This window comes from Bos javanicus, chromosome 4, assembly GCF_032452875.1.
Source record: "Bos javanicus breed banteng chromosome 4, ARS-OSU_banteng_1.0, whole genome shotgun sequence".
In the NCBI taxonomy this organism is placed as follows: domain Eukaryota; kingdom Metazoa; phylum Chordata; class Mammalia; order Artiodactyla; family Bovidae; genus Bos; species Bos javanicus.
In genome coordinates, this window is record NC_083871.1 from 25,481,374 (window position 1) to 25,502,773 (window position 21,400).

General features: G+C 39.4%; 1 protein-coding gene across 11 annotated transcripts in view; it reads right to left on the reverse strand.

Annotated features, from left to right (window-relative positions):
* CRPPA (CDP-L-ribitol pyrophosphorylase A) overlaps nucleotides 1–21,400 on the reverse strand; it is a 454,696-nt gene that overhangs the window by 427,832 nt on the left and 5,464 nt on the right. For all 11 annotated transcript variants that reach the window (XR_009735806.1, XR_009735807.1, XR_009735808.1 and 8 more), the window contains exon 2: nucleotides 14,397–14,673. Coding sequence is in view for 8 of the 11 variants with exons in the window: in XM_061413612.1 (XP_061269596.1) it covers nucleotides 14,397–14,673 (277 nt within the window). In the remaining 3 variants the exon portion in view is untranslated. The remainder of the gene's footprint in view (nucleotides 1–14,396; nucleotides 14,674–21,400) is intronic.

Sequence of the window (21,400 nt, forward strand, 5' to 3'; positions counted from 1 at the left end):
AATGGATTGAACACCCCAAACAAAAGACAAAGACTAGCTGAATGGATACAAAAACAAGACCCCTATATATGCTGTCTACAAGAGACCCAACTCAAACCTAGGGACACATACAGACTGAAAGAGAAGGGCTGGAAAAATGTATTTCACCCAAATAGAGACCAAAAGAAAGCAGGAGTAGCAATACTCATATCAGATAAAACAGACTTTGAAATAAAGGCTGTGAAAAGAGACAAAGAAGGACACTACATAATGATCAAAGAAGATATAATAATTATAAATATATATGCACCCAACATAGGAGCACTGCAATATGTAAGGCAAATCCTAACAAATATGAAAGGGGAAATTAACAATAAAACAATAATAGCGGGAGACTTTAATACCCCACATCTATGGATAATTAGCAAGGAAACACAAACTTTAAATGATACAATAGACCAGTTAGACCTAATTGATATCTATAGGACATTTCACCCCAAAACAATGAATTTCACCTTTTTTCTCAAGTTCACACGGAACTTTCTCCAGAATAGATCACATCCTGGGCCATAAATCTAGCCTTGGTAAATTCAAAAAAATTGAAATCATTCCAAACATATTTTCTGACCACAATGCAGTAAGATTAGATGTCAATTACAGGAAAAAACCATTAAAAATTCCAAAATATGGAGGCTAAATAACCTGCTTCTGAATAACGAAATCAAAAAAGAAATCAAAATATGCATAGAAATGAATGAAAATGAAAACACAACAACCCAAAACCTATGGGACACTGTAAAAGCAGTGCTAAGGGGAAGGTTCATAGCAATACAGGCTTACCTCAAGAAACAAGAAAAAAGTCAACTAAATAACCTAACTCTACACCTAAAGCAACTAGAAAAGGAAGAAATGAAGAACCCAAGGGTTAGTAGAAGGAAAGAAATCATAAAAATTGGGGCAGAAATAAACGCAAAAGAAATAAAAGAGACCATGGAAAAAATCAAAGCCAAAAGTTCATTCTTTGACAAGATAAATGAAATTGACAAACCATTAGCCAGACTCATCAAGACACAAAGGGAGAAGAATCAACTCAACAAAATTAGAAATGAAAATGGAGAAATCACGACAACACAGAAATACAAAGGATAATAAGAGACTATTATCAGCAACTATATGCCAATAAAATGGACAACTAGGAAGAAATGGACAAATTCTTAGAAAAGTAAAACTTTCCAAAACTGAACCATGGAGAAATGGAAAATCTTAACAGACCCACCACAAGCATGGAAATTGCAACTGTAATCAGAAATCTTCCAGCAAACAAAAGCCCAGGACCTGAAGGCTTCACAGCTGAATTCTACCAAAAATTCAGAGAAGAGCTAACACCTATCCTACTCAAACTCTTCCAGAAAATTGCAGAGGAAGGTAAACTTCCAAACTCATTCTATGAGGCCACCATTACTCTAATACCAAAACCTGACAAAGATGCCACAAAAAAAGAAAACTACAGGCCAATATCACTGATGAACATAGATGCAAAAATCCTTAACAAAATCCTAACACACAGAATCCAACAACATATTAAAAAGATCATATACCATGACCAAGTGGGCTTTATCCCAGGGATGCAAGGATTCTTTAATATCTACAAATCAATGTAATATACCACATTAACAAATTGAAAGATAAAAACCATATGATTATCTCAACAGATGCAGAGAAAGCCTTTGACAAAATTCAACATCCATTCAACATCCAACATCTGGATAAAAACCCTCCAGAAAGCAGGCATAGAAGGAACATACCTCAACATAATAAAAACTATATATGACAGGCCCACAGCAAACATTACCCTCAATGCTCAAAAATTGAAAGCATTTCCCCTAAAGTCAGGAACAAGACAAGGTTGCCCACTCTCACCACTACTATTCAACATAGTTTTGGAAGTTTTAGCCACAGCAATCAGAGAAGAAAAAGAAATAAAATGAATCTAGATTGGAAAAGAACAAGTAAAACTCTCACTATTTGCAGATGACATGATCCTCTATATAGAAAACTCTAAAGACTCCACCAGGAAATAACTAGAGCTAATCAATGAATATAGTAAAGTTGCAGGATATAAAATTAACACACAGAAATCCCTTGCATTCCTATACACTAACAATGAGAAAACAGAAAGAGAAATTAAGGAAACAATTCCATTCACCATTGAAATGAAAAGAATAAAATACTTATTAATATATCTACCTAAAGAAACAAAAGACCTATATACAGAAAACTATAAAACACTGATGAAAGAAATCAAAGAGGACACAAATAGATGGGAAAATATACTATGTTCATGGATTGGAAGAATCAATTTAGTAAAAATGAGTATACTATCCAAAGCAATCTACAGATTCAATGCAATCCCTATCAAGCTACCAATGGAATTTTTCACAGAACTAGAACAAATAATTTCACAATTTGTATGGAAATACAAAACACCTCGAATAGCCAAAGCAATCTTGAGAAAGAAGAATGGAACTGGAGGAATCAACCTGCCTGACTTCAGACTATACTACCAAGCTACAGTCATCAAGAAACATGGTACTGGCACAAAGACAGAAATATAGACCAATGGAATAAAATAGAAAGCCCAGATATAAATCCATACACCTAGGGACACCTTATCTTTGACAAAGGAGGCAAGAATACACAATAGAGAAAAGACGATCTCTTTACCAAGTGGTGCTGGGAAAACTGGTCAACCACTTGTAAAAGAATGAAACTAGAACACTTTCTAAAACCATACACAAAAACAAACTCAAAATGGATTAAAGATCTAAATGTAAGACCAGAAACTATAAAACTCCTAGAGGAAAACATAGGCAAAACACTCTCTGACATAAATCACAGCAGGAACTTCTATGAGCCACCTACCAGAATATTGGAAATAAAAGCAAAAATAAAAAAACGGGACCTAATTAAAATTAAAAGCTTTTGCACAACAAAGGAAACTATAAGCAAGGTGAAAAGACAGCCTTCAGAATGGGAGAAAATAATACCAAATGAAGCAACTGACAAAGAATTAATCTCAAAAATATACAAGCAACTCCAGCAGCTCAATTCCAGAAAAATAAATGACCCAATCAAAAAATGGGCCAAAGAACTAAACAGACATCTCTCCAAAGAAGACATACAGACGGCTAATGAACACATGAAAAGATGCTCAACATCGCTCATTATCAGAGAAATGCAAATCAAAACCACAATGAGGTACCATCTCATGCCAGTCAGAATGGCTGCGATCCAGAAGTCTACAAACAATAAATGCTGGAGAGGGTGTGGAGAAAAGGGAACCCTCTCACACTTCTGGTGGGGATGCAAACTAGTACAGCCACTATGGAGAACAGTGTGGAGACTCCTTAAAAAAAATGGAAATAGAACTGCCATATGACCTAGCAATCCCACTGCTGGGCATACACACTGAGGAAACCAGAATCGCAAGAGACACGTGTACCCCAATGTTCATCGCAGCACTGTTTATAATAGCCAGGACATGGAAGCAACCTAGATGCCCATCAGCAGATGAATGGATAAGAAAGCTGTGGTACATATACACAATGGAGTATTACTCAGCCATTAAAAAGAATACATTTGAATCAGTTCTAATGAGGTGGATGAAACTGGAGCCTATAATACAGACTGAAGTAAGTCAGAAATAAAAATACCAATACAGTATACTAATGCATATATATGGAATTTGGAAAGATGGCAACGATGACCCTATATGCAGGACAGCAAAACAGACCCAGATGTATAGAACAGTCTTTTGGACTCTGTAGGAGAAGGCAAGGGTGGGATGATTTGAAAGAATACCATTGAAACATGTATATTATCATATGTGAAACAGATCGCCAGTCTAGGTTTGATGCATGAGACAGGGTACTCAGGGCTGGTGCACTGGGATGACCCTGGGGGGATGCGAAGGAGATGGAGGTGGGAGAGGATTCAGGATGGGGAACACATGAACATCCATGGCTGATTCATGTAAATGTATGGCAAAACCACTACAATAATGTAAAGTAATTAGCCTCCAATTAAAATAAATTAAAAAAAAATTTTTTTTTAATTAAAAAAGAAAGTCTTACAAAGTTACATGTTGCATGATTCAATTTATGGAATTCTAGAAAAGACAAAAATATAGGAGCAGAGAACACATCAGTGGTTGACAGGAGTTATTAGAGGAACAAAGATCTGAATAATAAAGACAACAAAAGGAAATTCTCTAGAATGTTAGAAAAGTTCTGTGTCCTACCTGGGGTTGTGATTACAAGAATCTTTACAGGTGTTAACACTCTGATTGTACATTCCCCCAAGGTGACAAATGTAGATTTAAACAATATAAATATTCTATCACACATAGATTTAAACAATATTAAGTATTATGCAGATGGTGACTGCAGCCATGAAATTAAAAGATGCTTACTCCTTGGAAGGAAAGTTAGGACCAACCTCAATAGCATATTCAAAAGCAGAGACATTACTTTGCCAACAAAGGTCCGTCTAGTCAAGGCTATGGTTTTTCCTGTGGTCATGTATGGATGTGAGAATTGGACTATGAAGAAGGCTGAGCACCAAAGAATTGATGCTTTTGAACTGTGGTGTTGGAGAAGACTCTTGAGAGTCCCTTGGACTGCAAGGAGATCCAACCAATCCATTCTGAAGGAGATCAGCCCTGGGATTTCTTTGGAAGGAATGATGCTAAAGCTGAAACTCCAGTACTTTGGCCACCTCATGCGAAGAGCTGACTCATTGGAAAAGACTCTGATGCTGGGAGGGATTGGGAGCAGGAGGAGAAGGGGACAACAGAGGATGAGGTGGCTGGATGGCATCACTGACTCGATGGACGTGAGTCTCAGTGAACTCCGGGAGTTGGTGATGGACAGGGAGGCCTGGCGTGCTGTGATTCATGGGGTTGCAAAGAGTCAGACACGACTGAGCGACTGAACTGAAGTATTATGGGCATGATTTAGATTGCTCAGAAATACTTTGTTCCATGAAAATAAAAGTTAAAGAAATCTTATTTAAAGAGTAGGAAGGAGTATCTGAAAAGCGAGTGATCAAAAAAAAAAAAGGAAAGAGTAAAGTCACAGAAGCCAAGGCAGGGGCAAGATTCCAAGGAAGAGCTAGTGAACACTATCAAGTTTAAGACATTCTGTATACACTGTGTCCTCTAAAGCTCAACTCTTGTGTCAGTCATCTGGAGTTGGCATAAATGCATGGTTCACAGCCAGACTGCCATTACTTCTGACAGCAGTGGGGTGCCCCAGGCCACCAACACTTATGACCAACTGACTCCAAATTCAACAGGTTCCCACAACTCCTTTTAAGTTCAGTAATTCACTAGAAAGTGAAGTCGCTCAGTCGTGTCTGACTCTTTGCAACCCCGTGGACTGTAGCCTATCAGGCTCCTCCGTCCATGGGATTTTCCAGGTAAGAGTACTGGAGTGGGTTGCTATTTCCTTCTCCAGGGGGTCTTCCTGACCCAGGGATCGTACCCGGGTCTCCCGCATTGTAGGCAGATGCTTCTTTGACTGTGTGGATCACAATAAACTGTGAAAAATTCTGAAAGAGATGGGAATACCAGACCACCTGACCTGCCTCTTGAGAAGCCTATATGCAGGTCAGGAAGCAACTGTTAGAACTGGACATGGAACAACAGACTGGTTCCAAAGAGGAAAAGGAGTACATGAAGGCTGCATATTGTCACCCTGCTTATTTAACTTATATGCAGAGTACATCATGAGAAACGCTGGGCTGGAAGAAGCACAAGCTGGAATCAAGATTGCTGGGAGAAATATCAAAAACCTCAGATATGCAGATGACACCACCCTTATGGCAGAAAGTGAAGAGGAACAAAAAAGCCACTTGATGAAAGTAAAAGAAGAGAGTGAAAAAGTTGGCTTAAAGCTCAACATTCAGAAAACTAAGATTGTGGCATCTGGTCCCATCACTTCATGGGAAATAGATGGGGAAACAGTGGAAACAGTGTTAGACTTTATTTTGGGGGGTTCCAAAATCACTGCAGATGGTGACTGCAGCCATGAAATTAAAAGACACTTACTCCTTGGAAGAAAAGTTATGACCAACCTAGATAGCATATTGAAAAGCAGAGACATTACTTTGCCAACAAAGGTCCGTCTAGTCAAGGCTATGGTTTTTCCAGTGGTCATGTATGGATGTGAGAGTTGGACTGTGAAGAAAGCTGAGCGCCAAACAATTGATGTTTTTGAACTGTGGTGTTGGAGAAGACTCTTGAGAGTCCCTTGGACTGCAAGGAGATCCAACCAGTCCATCCTAAAAACCAGTCCTGGGATTTCTTTGGAAGGGCTGATGTTGAAGCTGAAACTCCACTACTTTGGCCACCTCATGCGAAGAGCTGACTCATTTGAAAAGACCATGATGCTAGGAAAGATTGAAGGCAGGAGGAGGAGGGGACAACACAGGATGAGATGGCTGGATGGCATCACCGACTTGATGGACGTGAGTTTGAGTGAACTCCAGGAGTTGGTGATGGACAGGGAGGCCTGGAGTGCTGCGATTCACGGGGTTGCAAAGAGTCGGACATGACTGAGCAACTGAACTGAACTGAATTCACTAGAATTACTCAGAGCTCAGGAAAATGCTTATTAGATTAATATGATTATGATGACTTCCATTACAGTTTTATGACGAAGGATGCAAATCAGACTAGATCAGGGAAGAGACATGTGGGTGAGACCTGGGGAGACCAGAACACAGAGCTTCTGTGGTGCCCTCGCCCCTATACACTCAGGCAGCACCACGTTTCCAGCATATCACTGTGCACCAACCAAGTGGCTCCTCCCTGCGCTTCAGTATCCAGAGTTTATTGGGATTTCACTCCCTAAGCATGATTGACTGAACCACTGAGCATGTGACTGAGTTCTGTCTCCAGCAGTATTCCTCTCACCCTGGAAGCCCAGCTGATTCAAAGCCCCAGGGGTCTTTCTGATAACCAGCCTCTATCCTGAGTCATCGCATCATATTAGCATAAACTCAGATGAGATCCAATGGGCTCATGCAAAATGAAGACTCTGGACAAATTTCAAGGATTTATTCTCCCTGCAAGGAACCAGGGACAAAAGCCAGTTGAACTCCTGTACTATACAACAGACTATAAGTGTATTTAATCAGGAATTGGAAAGTTACAGTGATTTTAGAATAGTCAGAGGACAAAGAGGCCAGACTGCAAAGCACTGAGAAGTAAATTGGAGATGAATCAAGAGAAGCAATAAATGTAATTTGTTACTGTAAGTTGATTAGGGAGAAGAGGATAAAACATCATTAGAGATGCAAAAGCAGAGGGCTTGGGAAAGAAACATATGCTAGTAACTAAAATCATCCCTCAGGAGCAAGTCTTTCAGGGGTTGCTGTACTGATAGCAATGAACTGAAAATGAGACCCTTACTGGCAGTTCTTAGAGTATATGTAATAACTAATTAATCCTTTTAAAAAGGATTCTCCCTATATCTTTACTTTTCAGTGTTCCAATTTATTTTAGTCTTCTAACGCATCCTTTATAACAATGTCCTTAAAACTACATCCATTTGTGCGTACTAAGTTGCTTCAGTTGAGTCCAACTCTTTGCAACCCTATGGACTCTAGCCCACCAGGCTCCTCTGTCCATGGGATTCTCCAGGCAAGAATTCTGGAGTGGGTTGCCATGTCCTTCTCCAGGGGATCTTCCCAACTCAAGAGATGGAACTCAGGTTATCTCCTGTGTCTCCTGCATTAGTAGGCAGGTTCTTTACCCCTAGAGCCACCTGGAAAGTCCCCTTATAAGTACAAAATGAAGTGAAGTGAAGTTGCTCAGTCGTGTCCAACTCTTTGCAACTCCATGGACTGTAGCCTACCAGGCTCCTCCCTCCATGGGATTCTCCAGGCAAGAGTACTGGAGTGGGTTGCCATTTCCTCCTCCAGGGGATCTTCCTGACCCAGGGATCAAACCCAGGTCTCCCACATTCCAGGCAGACGCTTTAACCTCTGAGCCACCAGGGAAGCCTGAGACTTCATCTCTTGACTTAAAACCGTGCAGAAATACACAAGTACTTCATACTTGTAAAGGACTCCTATTTTGGCAATATGGCAGACCACAGACCTTACAAAATCTATTACAATTCTTTAAATGAAGAAATCATAAACAGCTTTTTCTAAGTGATTTTTAAAACTGCCTTTTTAGAAATGAAATTTAAACTATGACCTAAAACTAACATAATAGCAGCCAGAGGCCAAAGAAGTAAGATGGCAGAGAGTCTTGGGTTAAAAAGAGGCATTAGTTTTAAAAAAAGAGAAGTAATGAGGAATTGGATCTTGAGTCTCTGCTATTTGCTTCCTTAGAATTGTAGCCTCAAAGATCTGTGAGAAGCTATCAATTTAGTTAAGTCACTCAGTCTTGTCGGACTCTTTGCGACCCTATGGACTGCAGCACACCAGGCTTCCCTGTCCATCACCAACACCCAGAGTTTACTCAAACTCATGTCCATCGAGTCAGTAATGCCATCCAACCATCTCATTCTCTGTCATCCCCTTCTCCTCCTGCCTTCAATCTTTCGTGGCATCAGGGTCTTTTCCAGTGAGTCAGTTCTTCACAACAGGTGGCCACAGTATGGGGGTTTCAGCTTCAGTCCTTCCAATGAATATTCAGGACTGATTTCCTTTAAGATGTCCTGGTTGGATCTCCTTGCAGTCCAAGAGACTCTCGAGAGTCTTCTCCAACACCACAGTTCAAAAGCATCAATTCTTCAGTGCTCAGCTTTCTTTATAGACCAACTCTCATACCCATACATGACTACTGGAAAACCCACAGCTTTGACTAGATAGACCTTTGTTGACCAAGTAATGTCTCTGCATTTTAATATGCTGTCTCGGCTGGTCATAGCTTTCCTTCCAAGGAGCAAGCATCTTTTAATTTCATGGCTGCAGTCACCATCTGCAGTGAGTTTAGAGTCCAAGAAAATAAAGTCAATCACTGTTTCCATTGTTTCCCCATCTATTTGACATGAAGTGATGGGACCAGATGCCATGATCTTCATTTTCTGAATGTTGAGTTTTAAGCCAACTTTTTCACTCTCCTCTTTCTCTTTCATCAAGAGGCTCTTTAGATCCTCTTCACTTTCTGCCATAAGAGTGGTGTCACCTGCGTATCTGAGGCTATTGATATATCCCCTGGCAATCTTGATTCCAGTTTGTACTTCATCCATCCCAGAGTTTCTCATGATGGACTCTGCATATAAGTTAAATAAGCAGGGTGACAGTATACAGCCTTGACGTACTCCTTTTCCTATTTGGAACCAGTCTGTTGTTCCATGTCTAGTTCTAACTGTTGCTTCCTGACCTGCAAACAGATTTCTCAGGAGGCAGGTAAGAAGGTCTGGTATTCCCATCTCTTTAAGAATTTTCCACAGCTTGTTGTGAGCCACACAGTCAAAGGCTTTGGCATAGTCAATAAAGCAGAAGTAGATGTTTTTCTGGAACTCTCTTGCTTTTTCCATGATCAAGTGGATGTTGGCAATTTGATCTCTAGTTCCTCTGCCTTTTGTAAATCCAGCTTGACCATCTGGAAGTTCACGGTTCACGTACTATTGAAGGCTGGCTTGGAGAATTTTGAGCATTACTTTGCTAGTGTGTGAGATGAGTGCAATTGTGCAGTAGTTTGAAAATTCTTTGGCATTGCCTTTCTTTGGGATTGGAATGATTGAATCCAGTCCTGGATCCACTGCTGAATTTTCCAAATTTGCTGGCATATTGAGTGCAGCACTTTTACAGCATCATCTTTTAGGATTTGAAATAGCATTTAAAGAGCAGACTGTACTCAAAGCAAAGACAATACAGCAAAATTGTCTGTCCTGGATTGGGGTCAGGGTGGGACAGGGGAGCAAGCAAGCTGGGTGTGGGAGTAGTCTCCTCTAAGTAGTAGTAACAGTAGTAGTAGTAGTGTCCTCAAAGTAGCGTTCCCTGGTGGCTCAGTGGTAAAGAATCTGCCTGCAATACAATGCAATGCAGAAGCTGCTGCTGCTAAGTCGCTTCAGTCGTGTCCGACTCTGTGCGACCCCAGAGACGGTAGCCCACCAGGCTCCCCCATCCCTGGGATTCTCCAGGGAAGAACACTGGAATGGGTTGCCATTTCCTTCTCCAATGCATGAAAGTGAAAAGTGAAAGTGAAAGTGAAGTTGTGTCTGACTCTTAGCAACCCCATGGACCGCAGCCTACCAGGCTCCTCCATCCATGGGGTTTTCCAGGCAAGAGTACTGGAGTGGGTTGCCATTGCCTTCTCTGCAGCACAGGAGACATGGGTTCAATCCCTGGATCAGGAAGATGCCCTGGGAAAGGAAATGGCAATTCACTCCAATATTCTTGCCTGGGAAATCCCATGCATAGAGGAGTCTGGTAGGCTACAGTCCGCAGGGTCACTGAAGAGTCAGACATGATTTAGCAATTAACAACAATGTCTACAAAATCTCAACCCCAAAATTGCCCAAAGTTGCTACATATTGGAAAAGTCCTTGGGATCCCTGGCAGAGGGAACACAAATTCACATTTCAGAAACATACCTTTATCCCATGTCCAAAGGATTCCTGTTCAGAGTCCTGCCAAACATGGGCTTCCCAATACAAATTGCAAAAGAGGATACAAATCATGAATAAAAGTAAATAGAATTGAAGAGAATTAAACTATCAAGAATTACTGTTATCTATAATATATAAAATATGTTTAAATATTGAAAAGAAATATAGGAAAAGACTAATCACATTTTAAACATATATAGAACTCCTAGAAATTGATAATTAATATGATTGCAAAAATACTTTAGGAAGAGATTAAAGCTAAAGAATGGAATAGAAAACTGAAATTACCCAGGACGCAGCCCACAAGAACAAATTGAAAGTATTAACAAGTTGAGACATGAGGACAAGAAAAAGTTTATCCTACATAGATGTATAAGGAGAAAAAGCAGCAAAAGAGGGGAAAAGCTGTCAGGTGGCAAATGGTACAAGGTCAATATTCAATAGGATAATCACTCCGGATTTTCTAGAATTCATTTTAAACAAAATGTAAAATTCATAAAGAACAATAAATCCAAAGCATAGGGGGGAAAAATCATATCTTGACATACCAGAGACACTGCATAATAGCTTAAAAATTCTTACATGCAATCAGACAGAACAGGAAGATTACTTTCAAGGGATACCATTATATTCATTAGCAGAGTTCACAAAAGGTGTATTACAGTCAGGAGATAATTACATAATGTATTTTCAAGGTACCAGGGGAAAAAAAGCTATACACTTAGAATTTTATACTCTGACCAACTATCAAAAGTAAAAAAACTAAAAGAAAATAAAAGAAAAGCAAAAAAAAAAAAAAAAAAGATTAACAGCTACCCTACTAAAGTCACCTTGCCTCTACAGAACCCAAGAACAAGAACGCAGCATATACAGATAAAAGAAAGGAACTGGTGTCCTGGCAACACTTCTGAGCCCCCATATGCAGACAACCTAATTTTACCCTTAATTTGGAGAATCTTAGTCTCTTAAAATAATACATCACCATTAATTGGGATTTTAAACCAAAATGTAATGTAAGTTAAAACATCAGAGTTATCTGAAGCCTGTACACCCACCAAGGGTCTGTCACAGCCTCAGAAAATCATTCAGGAGGTGATTTATCTCCAGGGACCCTTGGGAAGGGCTTGAAAATTAAGAGGCAAGAAAACAGGTGATCAGTTAAACACAATTTAAAATAACAAAGGAGAATGAGTTCAAAGGAATCCCAGGCAAACATAGTCAGGGTGTTCCAAGCAAAATCTTTGATTCAGACTGGGCTTCTGCAATTTACCTCAGGTTAAAAACAATGCCAATTTTTCCCCCAATTCAAGAACTTCAACTACTAATAGTGTAAGTCTCAATTAATTGCTATTTTGTTTTGTTTTTATTAGAATTTAGAACAGTGTAGGAGAGGTGACAGGAAATGTCTCAGTTTCCTGAGGCTATTTATTGGGTCACTCCCCTCAACATTCTAAGGAAATTAGAATGAGCAAAATAAATTGCCCAGTCAAAAACTGTACTGTTTAAAGCAAACTGTTCTTGAGTAGCAGAAACTAGCTTTTCATTGCCCTTGAGCTTTTTTACAACTCTCATAAATTATAGATAACTGACAGTAAATCAAAAATCATTGCTGCCTATACATTTGCCAATAGATTTTGCCCAGTTCAACTGGCACCCCACACGCCATGGACAAAAATACAGCTTTGTCTATTTGTGAATTCATTTCAGCATTCCTTTATTCCACATAAATTTGTTCTTCTCTGCATTGTAACATCTGTCTGGTTCCTGATGGCAGTAAAATCCTTAACATGCTCCTTATATTTTTATGAAAATAATTTTACACTCGTGAAAATTATCCCTTAACACCAACAAAAACAATGCTGTATTTCTTAAGAGACCAAACTTCTGAAGTTTTCTTAAATTCGTTGTAAAGATTTAGCTTTAAACCAACTTCTTAATGTCATCAGAAAGTTTCAGATTTAATTAAAATACAATTTACTTTACTTAGAATGCATAATGAGATTGAATCTTACAAGTTATATTCTGATTAACACACTTAAGAAAATTAGAGTCTAAAAGGAATTCTAACAAAACCGCAACTAATAAGAAACCACTAACTGCTCCACATTTTTATGTTTTACTGGTCACCTTTTTTAGTCACCTGTTACATGACATTCTCAGCACATTAAATAGCTCAAATTAATATTTTGCCTTTCAGATACATTACCAAAAGGATCACTTTATAAACAATCTTAGAAATTCTCTGAATACTCAAAAAAATCCAAATGTTTGATCTTCACAGTGAGTTTAAGTGATATTTTTCCAAAAGGCAAATAGGCAAAGAACCATAATTTTATTTGTACTATGGTATGCGTTAGACTTTGCATCTGCCCAAATTACATAGACCTTCCTAAGAACCTTTACACTTGTAAAGTTTTACTCGAATTCTGAAGAGTTATAAATCTTTGGTCCTTTTACTTCTCCTTGTCACCCTTGTACCTGACCACACTGCTTCTACCACAGTCGAAGAGCATGGAGAGGAGCAAGAGCTCACAGAAAACACAAGAGCCATGAGACAGTCGTCTGGTCGCTAACGTTCCTGCAACATAATTTTCACTACATCAAAACACCACCTAGAAGTTGAAGATAAGAAAAATGTTTCATTTTACCTATGGAATTCTCATATACATCTGAATTGTAAAGAAGTTCATGTTGGAGAGGGATGAAATAAGGAGCAATTTCCTGAAAATTAAAATCCAAATACATATAGATAACTAAACAGAAATCAAAGATTGTCTTTCCCAACTGAGTATAACTTCCTGCCCACCCAGATGGCTAAAAAGCCTGCAGTGACTCCTCCTGTTGGGTCTACAATCTTTGGAGGAAACTACTATCTTAGATATTGTAATTCTTACAGTAATAACACTTTAAATATTTAGCACTTTACTAGGGGTCGCAAAGAAGTCGGACACGACTGAGCAACTGAACTGATGCAGTTAATATATGCATAATTTCCAATTCTAAAAGCAACCTTACAAGTTAGCATCTATATCTTTAGAAGGAAAATGAGCTCAAAGAAGTTGAGAGAGTTGAACATACCATACTACTAATAATTAGAAAAACAGAATTGGGCGTAAGTCTGTTCAACTCCACAGCAAGTCTGGGCCATAAATTTTCACTAAGTCTCAAATTTAGACCACCAACTTAAGTTTAGTAACTATTATGCTATTTATAGGATTTTAGCCTATCAGTCTATAAAAAACAAGTATGTCCCAAAGATTACAAGAGGCCTTCTGCTATCCTGTGTTTATTTTGGTGAAATAGAAGTGAACACAGCATTTTGTCATCCTAAGATTATTCACTTTAGAGGATGTAAAAATCTTGCCTGGCTGTTTGTGCCACAAAATAAACCACTTTTGAAGACTGAAAAATTGTGTGAAATGAGCCAGGGTTGTTTTTTTTTACATGATACGACTCCTAGACTTTTACAAGATTTCTTAGGCATTTTTAGGTAAAAGAATGGAACTAAATGTGCAGCTAAGGTCCACCCATTCGTATCTGTACTCTAGCGACTTTATTGCATTCTTCTCCAAATAGCTCATATTATGATAAATGACTACATAGCAAAAGAAATACCAGAACAGTCTCAGAATCTATAATAGTATAGACTTCCTAAAACAAATTAGCACAATGTCTTAGGTAATCTTGCCCAATTAACTTGACATTTAAATCCATCAAAATCTAGCAAATCATTGTGTGCTAGTGTTTACCCCTTTTATCCATTCTCAAAAGTATTCAAATACTTACCCCATGTTCCTGAGCAGCTGTGACAACTTTAAGGAGGACATCTTCCTCAACAAATGGTCTCACAGCATCGTGGATGATCACTACTTCTGGCTTTGAGAGTCTACAGTTGGGCTGATCCTCTGCCAGCGCTTTCAGACCATTAAAAATTGACCTGTGGCGGGTCACTCCGGCTTCAACCAGTGAGATACGTTTATGCTGGTACCTCTGAATAATTCCCTTCATTGTTTCCATGTTCTCTCTGGTTACTGCCACAATAATGTCCTTTATCCAAGATACTCTGCAAGGAAAAGGATGCACACATTTCGTATCAGTTGATTCTTAAACAACGGAGTTAGTAACAAAACTGGGTTACCAATAAGTACAAACACATCTTCATAAGGACATTAAAAACTCAAAGTTATTAACTAACTCAATTTCATGCATTTTAATCAGGTCTAGTAAAAGGGTTAAGACTTTGAATTTTTCATACTGTAGATAGAAACACAAATATAAGTTGTGTTTTTCAATGCATAGTGTGAAAGTACCTTTATGATGAAACATAGATGTACCTTTATTGTAAAACAAAGATAAGATATATATATATATATATATCATGCATTTCTTAGGGTAAAATTAAATAATTAGAATATACATCAGTAGATTGAAATAAAAAAATGTAAAACTATGCTTTTAGGTTGCTCTTTTTTCCTCCAAATAATTCTCTTCATTGCATAGGAACAATTCAAAGCACTTTTGAATTCTACAAGTTCTGTCTCTTTGAGAAGTCCATCGAGTCAGCAACAAAGTTGGATCACTGAACTAAATTTGGCTTACATCAAGGTGAAATATTTTAGCTTAAATAGGGAAACGCAGCTAATTAAATCTGTTTAAGTATAAATCAGGCTTAAATAAAACAAAACATATATTAAGGAAATATAAAATTAAAGGAATTCATCTGTTGAGTTAGATTCAAAACAGACCAGTTTTGTTCTGTTCTGAAACACTTTCTTCAAGACCGAGTGACACACAAACACTCTCCATCCAGGGCACTGAGAGGCGGTGGCTGCAGCGGGGCTGGGCAGACCTCTCTGGAACACCAGTGCTAAGAGAGGCAAATACCACTATACACTCAGAGTTCCACAGCCGGCAGGCCCAAGCCAGGAAAACTGCCTCTGGCCGGTGTCATCAACTCTGATTAAAGGTCACTGTAAAATCTAAAGGCATTCTTTGCCTGTGAGATCCTACATGTTCATGCTAGACAGTTAAGTCTTATACTCACTTTTAAAGAGACGGAAGAAGGGTCTCAAAATGACTGAATAATGAAATTAACTATTGAACAATGAAAAATACTGGATTGCTTTGCTCAATAATTAACCATCTCCTGCCTTCTGCTATTGAACAAACCCACCCTGAAACCCAGAACTCCATTCTGCCTGTGGCTACAACAACACCGCACTGACGAATACAACCAAAACTTTACAGGCACACTATCCTTTCGTTTTAAGTCCATTCCCTTAACAAATGTTTGTTGAGCACTGAATAAATGATCAGCCTTGAGTACACACTGGAAATAGTTACAGAGGACACAAAGAACACCAGCAACTGCTAAGCTGCCGTCGAGAGGTCCAGACTTTAGGACCGCACGCGTTCCATTTTGACCAGCGTAGCGAAGGCCAAGATGATGCTCCCTAAGGAAGCAGAGTTTTCTCAAGTGGAGAGAGGCAGGAAAACAGACAAAAGGATTTGAAAGGAGAATGAGAGGGATGGTTTAAGCACAGGCCAAGCCAAGGTCCTGAGGAGCTAAGAGGAAATTCCCATGAAAAGGCCCAGGCAAGTGACAGGCTGGCCTACTCCACGGAATCCTCCAAGGCCACGTGAGAGGTGTTGGTCTTCAATCTTAAAAAGACCTCCAGGGGTGACCTCCCTGGAGGTCCAGTGGTTAAGGTTCCACCTTCCAATGCAGGGGGTGCAGGTTTGATCCCTGGTTAGGGAGCTATGATCCCACATGCCTTGAGGACAAAAAAACAAAACGTAAAACAGAAGCAATGTTGTAACAAAATCAACAGAAGACTTTAAAAAGATGGTCCACATCAAAAAAATTCTTAAAAAGAGAGAGTAACAGGAATCCTTAGAAAAGCTTTATGCAGGACATTTACACCCAAATTAACAGTCACTTCCCCCAGGGTTCTAAGCACTGTTCAATGACAAAATGGAAATCGTGGCAGTCAAAATAATAACTCTCGAATGACATCATCTAACTCCCAAAACCGAGAATATGTAACATTACCTAAAAAAGGAACTTTGCATATATAATTAAGTTAAGGATCCTGAATTGGAGAGACCCATCAGGGCTATTTGGTAAGTCCAACAAAACCACAAGAATCCAACAGGGAAAGAAAGACAAAAGGGTTGAGGGACAAAGTGTGGGAACAGAAGCATCAGTCATTATGACATAGGATCATAAGTCCCAGCGGGGCTTCCCTGGTGGTTCAGTGGTCAAGAATCCACCTGCCAATGCAGGAGACACAGGTTTGATCCCTGGGTCAGGAAGATCCCCTGGAGAAGGGAATGACAACCCACTTCAGTATTCTTGCCTGGAGAATCCTATGGACAGAGGTGCCTAGTAGGCTACAGTCCACGGGGTCGCAAAGAGTCAGACACTACTTAGCAACTAGGCAACAAAAAAAAGTCCCAGAATCTGAGAGAGCAAATGGACTGCCACCTGGCAAGTAAACAGACTGTACCTAAAAGACTCCAAAAAGAGCATAGCGCTGCTAATACCTTTATTTTAGCCTTATGAAACTGATTTTTTTACCTCTGACATCCAAAAGGTTAAGAATGTATTTAATATTACTTTAAGCCACTGAGTTCATGGAAATGTTTATAGGAGCAACTGCTACTGCTGCTGCTAAATCGCTTCAGTCGTGTCCGACTCTGTGCGACCCCAGAGATGGCAGCCCACCAGGCTCCCCCGTCTCTGGGACTCTCCAGGCAAGAACACTAGAGTGGGTTGCCATTTCCTTCTCCAATGTATGAAAGGGAAAAGTGAAAGTGAAGTCACTCAGTCGTGTCCGACTCTTAGTGACCCCATGGACTGCAGCCTACTAGGCTCCTCCATCCATGGGATTTTCCAGGCAAGAGTACTAGAGTGGAGTGCCATTGCCTTCTCTAGCAGCTACTAATTTAAGAGCATAAACTTTACCCTGACTGCAAGATGGAGAATAGATTGGGTAGACAAAGGATGCAGATAGACTAGGTTGAAGTCTATCTGAATAGAGGCTCCTGCTGAAGTCTGGTGCAAGACAATAATGGTAGCCTGGCTATCAGATGGAGGTTGTGGATGAGAGATATTAATAGTAATCTTCCTGATTTAGTGGCAATAATCCTCCTGAGTCAGTAAGAAAGATGGGCAAAATAAATCATTTATCATGTAACATGAAATAGCTAACATCAATTAACTTACTAAGTCTTAAGCATTAGTCATCTTTTAACTCACATAATCCTCATGCTGTATACTGTCTCACATGGGACAGAAACATCAGAAGGAGCTGATACTCAAATATCTTTATTTTCCTATATTGCCATCTGATGCCAAAAACAACCTGAAAACAAAAAATTACCATTTTCCATCAAAATACAGCATTCTATCTTCTAGAATGTAGGCTCCATGACAGCAAGGATAACATGAGTTTTGCCCATTGCTTTGCACCTAGAAGGTACTTGATAATTATTTGGTACTCAATAAAAATTTTGGTCTGACACATCTACCAGGATCTTACAATAAAGCAGAGTTCCAAGGATTATGAAAACACAGAAAGCTCTCCTCATCAACCTGAAGAGAGAATGAGAAGCAATGAAAATGCCTTCGTGGGCAATGTCACTTGTTGCTTGTTTTGATGAGTCTGACTCTTTATTCTGATTTCTAGATTCTAAGGGTTCCAAGGGGCTTCCCTGGTAGCTCAGATGGTAAAGAATCCACCTGCAATGCAAGAGACCTGGGTTCCATCCCTGGGTTGGGAAGATTCCCTGGAGGAGGGCATGGCAACCCACTCCAGTATTCTTGCCTGGGAAATCTTATGGACAGAGGAGCCTGGCAGGCTCCAGTCCATGGGGTCACAGAGTCAGACACAACGGAGCAATTAACACTGTCACATACCATCACTGTCAAAGATCCAAGGATGGCTGGGACTACTAATGATTTGTCAGGCACCTTGGGGAAACTGTAATCACAAACAAAGCAAAGCAACAACCGTCACAGAATACAGACCAGAAAATATGCAGTTATCTGTGTAGGCAATAAGGAGGATTGTGGAAGATGACTAAGTATGAGTTGATCTGGGCTTCACCAGTGGCTCAGCAGTAAACAATCCACCGGCAATGCAGGAGCTGCAGGAAACTAGGGTTCGATCCCTGGGTCAGAAAGATCCCCTGGAGGAGGGCATGGCAACCCACTCCAATACTCTTGTCTGGAGAACTCCATAGACAGAGGAGCCTGGCGGACTATGGTCCGTGAAGTCACAGAGAGTCAGACACGACTGAAGCAACTTAGCAAGCATGCAGGCATGGGTTGCTCTTTGTTTTGTAATCCATCTATCCCCAACCTATCGCTGCAAACTTGGCAACTGTCAGAACTTCCGTCCTAAATCTTACACTGTTGACTTCCCTGGTGGTGCAGTGGATAAGAACCTGCCTTGCAATGCACAGGACACAGTTTCAATCCCTGGTCTGGCAAGATTCCATATGCCACAAGGAAACTAAGCCCAAGCACCACAGCTACTGCGCCTGTGTGCCCTAGAGCCTGTGCTCTGCAAGGAGAAGCACGGCAGTGAGAACCCAGCTCACTGCAACGAAGACTAGCCCTTCATCTCCTTCATTAAGCTGCCAACTCACAGAAAGCAAAGATGATACCCCAGAGTGTGGCTCATACTAAGCTTTCAGTAATATTAATAGGAGCAAAAGCAGCTAAGATATATTCACTGTTTACTAAGTACCATGCACTATTTGGAGCCTGTGCCTCTAATAGTTCACTTAATATTCACATCGGCTCTGAATGAAGTCACTATTATCTTCATTTCACAGATGGGGCAATGACCTGCCCACAATGATACAGCTATAAAGTGACATGACTTGGGTATACCCCTATCTGACTTGGGAGCTCACACTCTTAATGTCTATAAAAGCACTAACACTGAGCAGTCATAAAATCCATCAGAGGAAAAAAAAGTCATGTCTGGATCACCATGTCCCCAGAAATTCATTTACTGTGAACATTACCGCTGCATTTGTAGTCAAAAATGGTCAAGTTTATTTCTTAAGATTTAAGCAAATCTCAGTATTTCTTCTTTCATTCATTTAGTCATTCATCAAACATCCAGTAAGCATCTGTCATTTGCCAGACATTAAACTAGACACTGGTGATCTGGTAACAAAGAATTCCTGACCTCACAAACTATATACCAAGAAATATCTGTTAAATGAACCAGTAGATAAGAGAAATCGTACACTATTAGGAATTAAAATATGCTCTTGAGTTTTATTAGGAGGACATCACATTGAGTTTGCTTTTTTAAATAGAGAAGTTTTAAGTACATGTTCAGCTGTATCAGTGAACAGGATTTTCTTCTACGACAAGCGCTTAACCTACTCACCTTTTACCTTCCATAGTCTACTCTATCAAAAAGTTTAAAGCAACTTTTAAAGAAATGTTGCTTTTTTGATCAAAAGTCACATGAGATTAAATGTTAAAACAGAATAATTAAAAGGGAGAAAGACAGGACATTACTTGACAATTGTCATTCAAATATATCTTTTGTGAGTTAATGAACACCCACAGGTAAATCCCAATTTTAGTAGAATGCCTTAAAATAGCTAAAAAATGATTACCTATGTTCTGTCTATAGTATCAAATGGAAAGGAGTCCAATAAAGTAAAATGTAGATTATACAGATATACTTGTGGCCTTAGATCATTCCAAACAATTTTTATGCGGTTCTGAACAGAAAAACGTCTTAAACGAATATTTCTCAAACTGCAGATTTCAAAACCCATTAGGAGCAGGAGTGCAAGCTCAGTCATGTCTGGCTCTTTGAGACTCCATGGACTGTAGCCAACCAGGCTCCTTTGTTAATGGAATTTTTCAGGCAAGGATACTGAGTGAGTTGCCATTTCATACTCCAGAGGATCTTCCCAACCCAGGGATCGAACTCAACATCTCTTGTGTCTCCTGCACTGACACGTGGATTCTTGAGCACTGGTGCTACCTGGAACCCGTTAAAGTATCATCAGATCAATTTCCTAAGTTTAGCCCAACAGTTTTGCATAAATAGTAATTAATAGAAAAGTGAAAACAGAATGCATAGCAAGTAATAAGGATAAATACTGTTCATGAAATTCTCTCAAATTTGTTGTATGCAGTCACGTATGTGTCATTAAATCATGAGCAAAATCTTGTATGAATAGGTCACAATGAAAAAGTTCAGAAAAATGTTTTAGCCAGCTCTTAAGAGATAATGGGCTTGTTATGCTGTTTTGTTCAGCAACCAAGCATACACCCAGCACTTGCAAGCCCTTGTAAGTACTGTTTGTGTTTCAGAGGATTTATTCACATACTTTTCTAGCTATAGAATTAAAAGCCTTTTACAGTATTAAAATTTAATAATGTAGAATCAGGAGACTAAGAAAGGCCTTAAGTACCTCACACAGTGCACAGTGAACAAATATTTGCTGAATAAATGGATCTGGCCGACCTCCTTAGCTGAAGGCAAGTCCACACCGAACCCCCTGTGTAGCTGGATTTTATCAAGTTCTGAATATTTCCTTCCCAGCACATTCCATAGGCAATTACAGACCTAACCTCAAGTTTCATTACACCTACAGACATTTTGAGGAAAAAACACAGTATGCCAGATATTATTTTCTCTCAGAATATTTTAAGAGTATATTGAAATATATTTCTATCAATATGTGTATTATATTTTTAAAAGAAGTATTACAGGTAGATTCTGCTCAGACAGTTCAGCAAGATC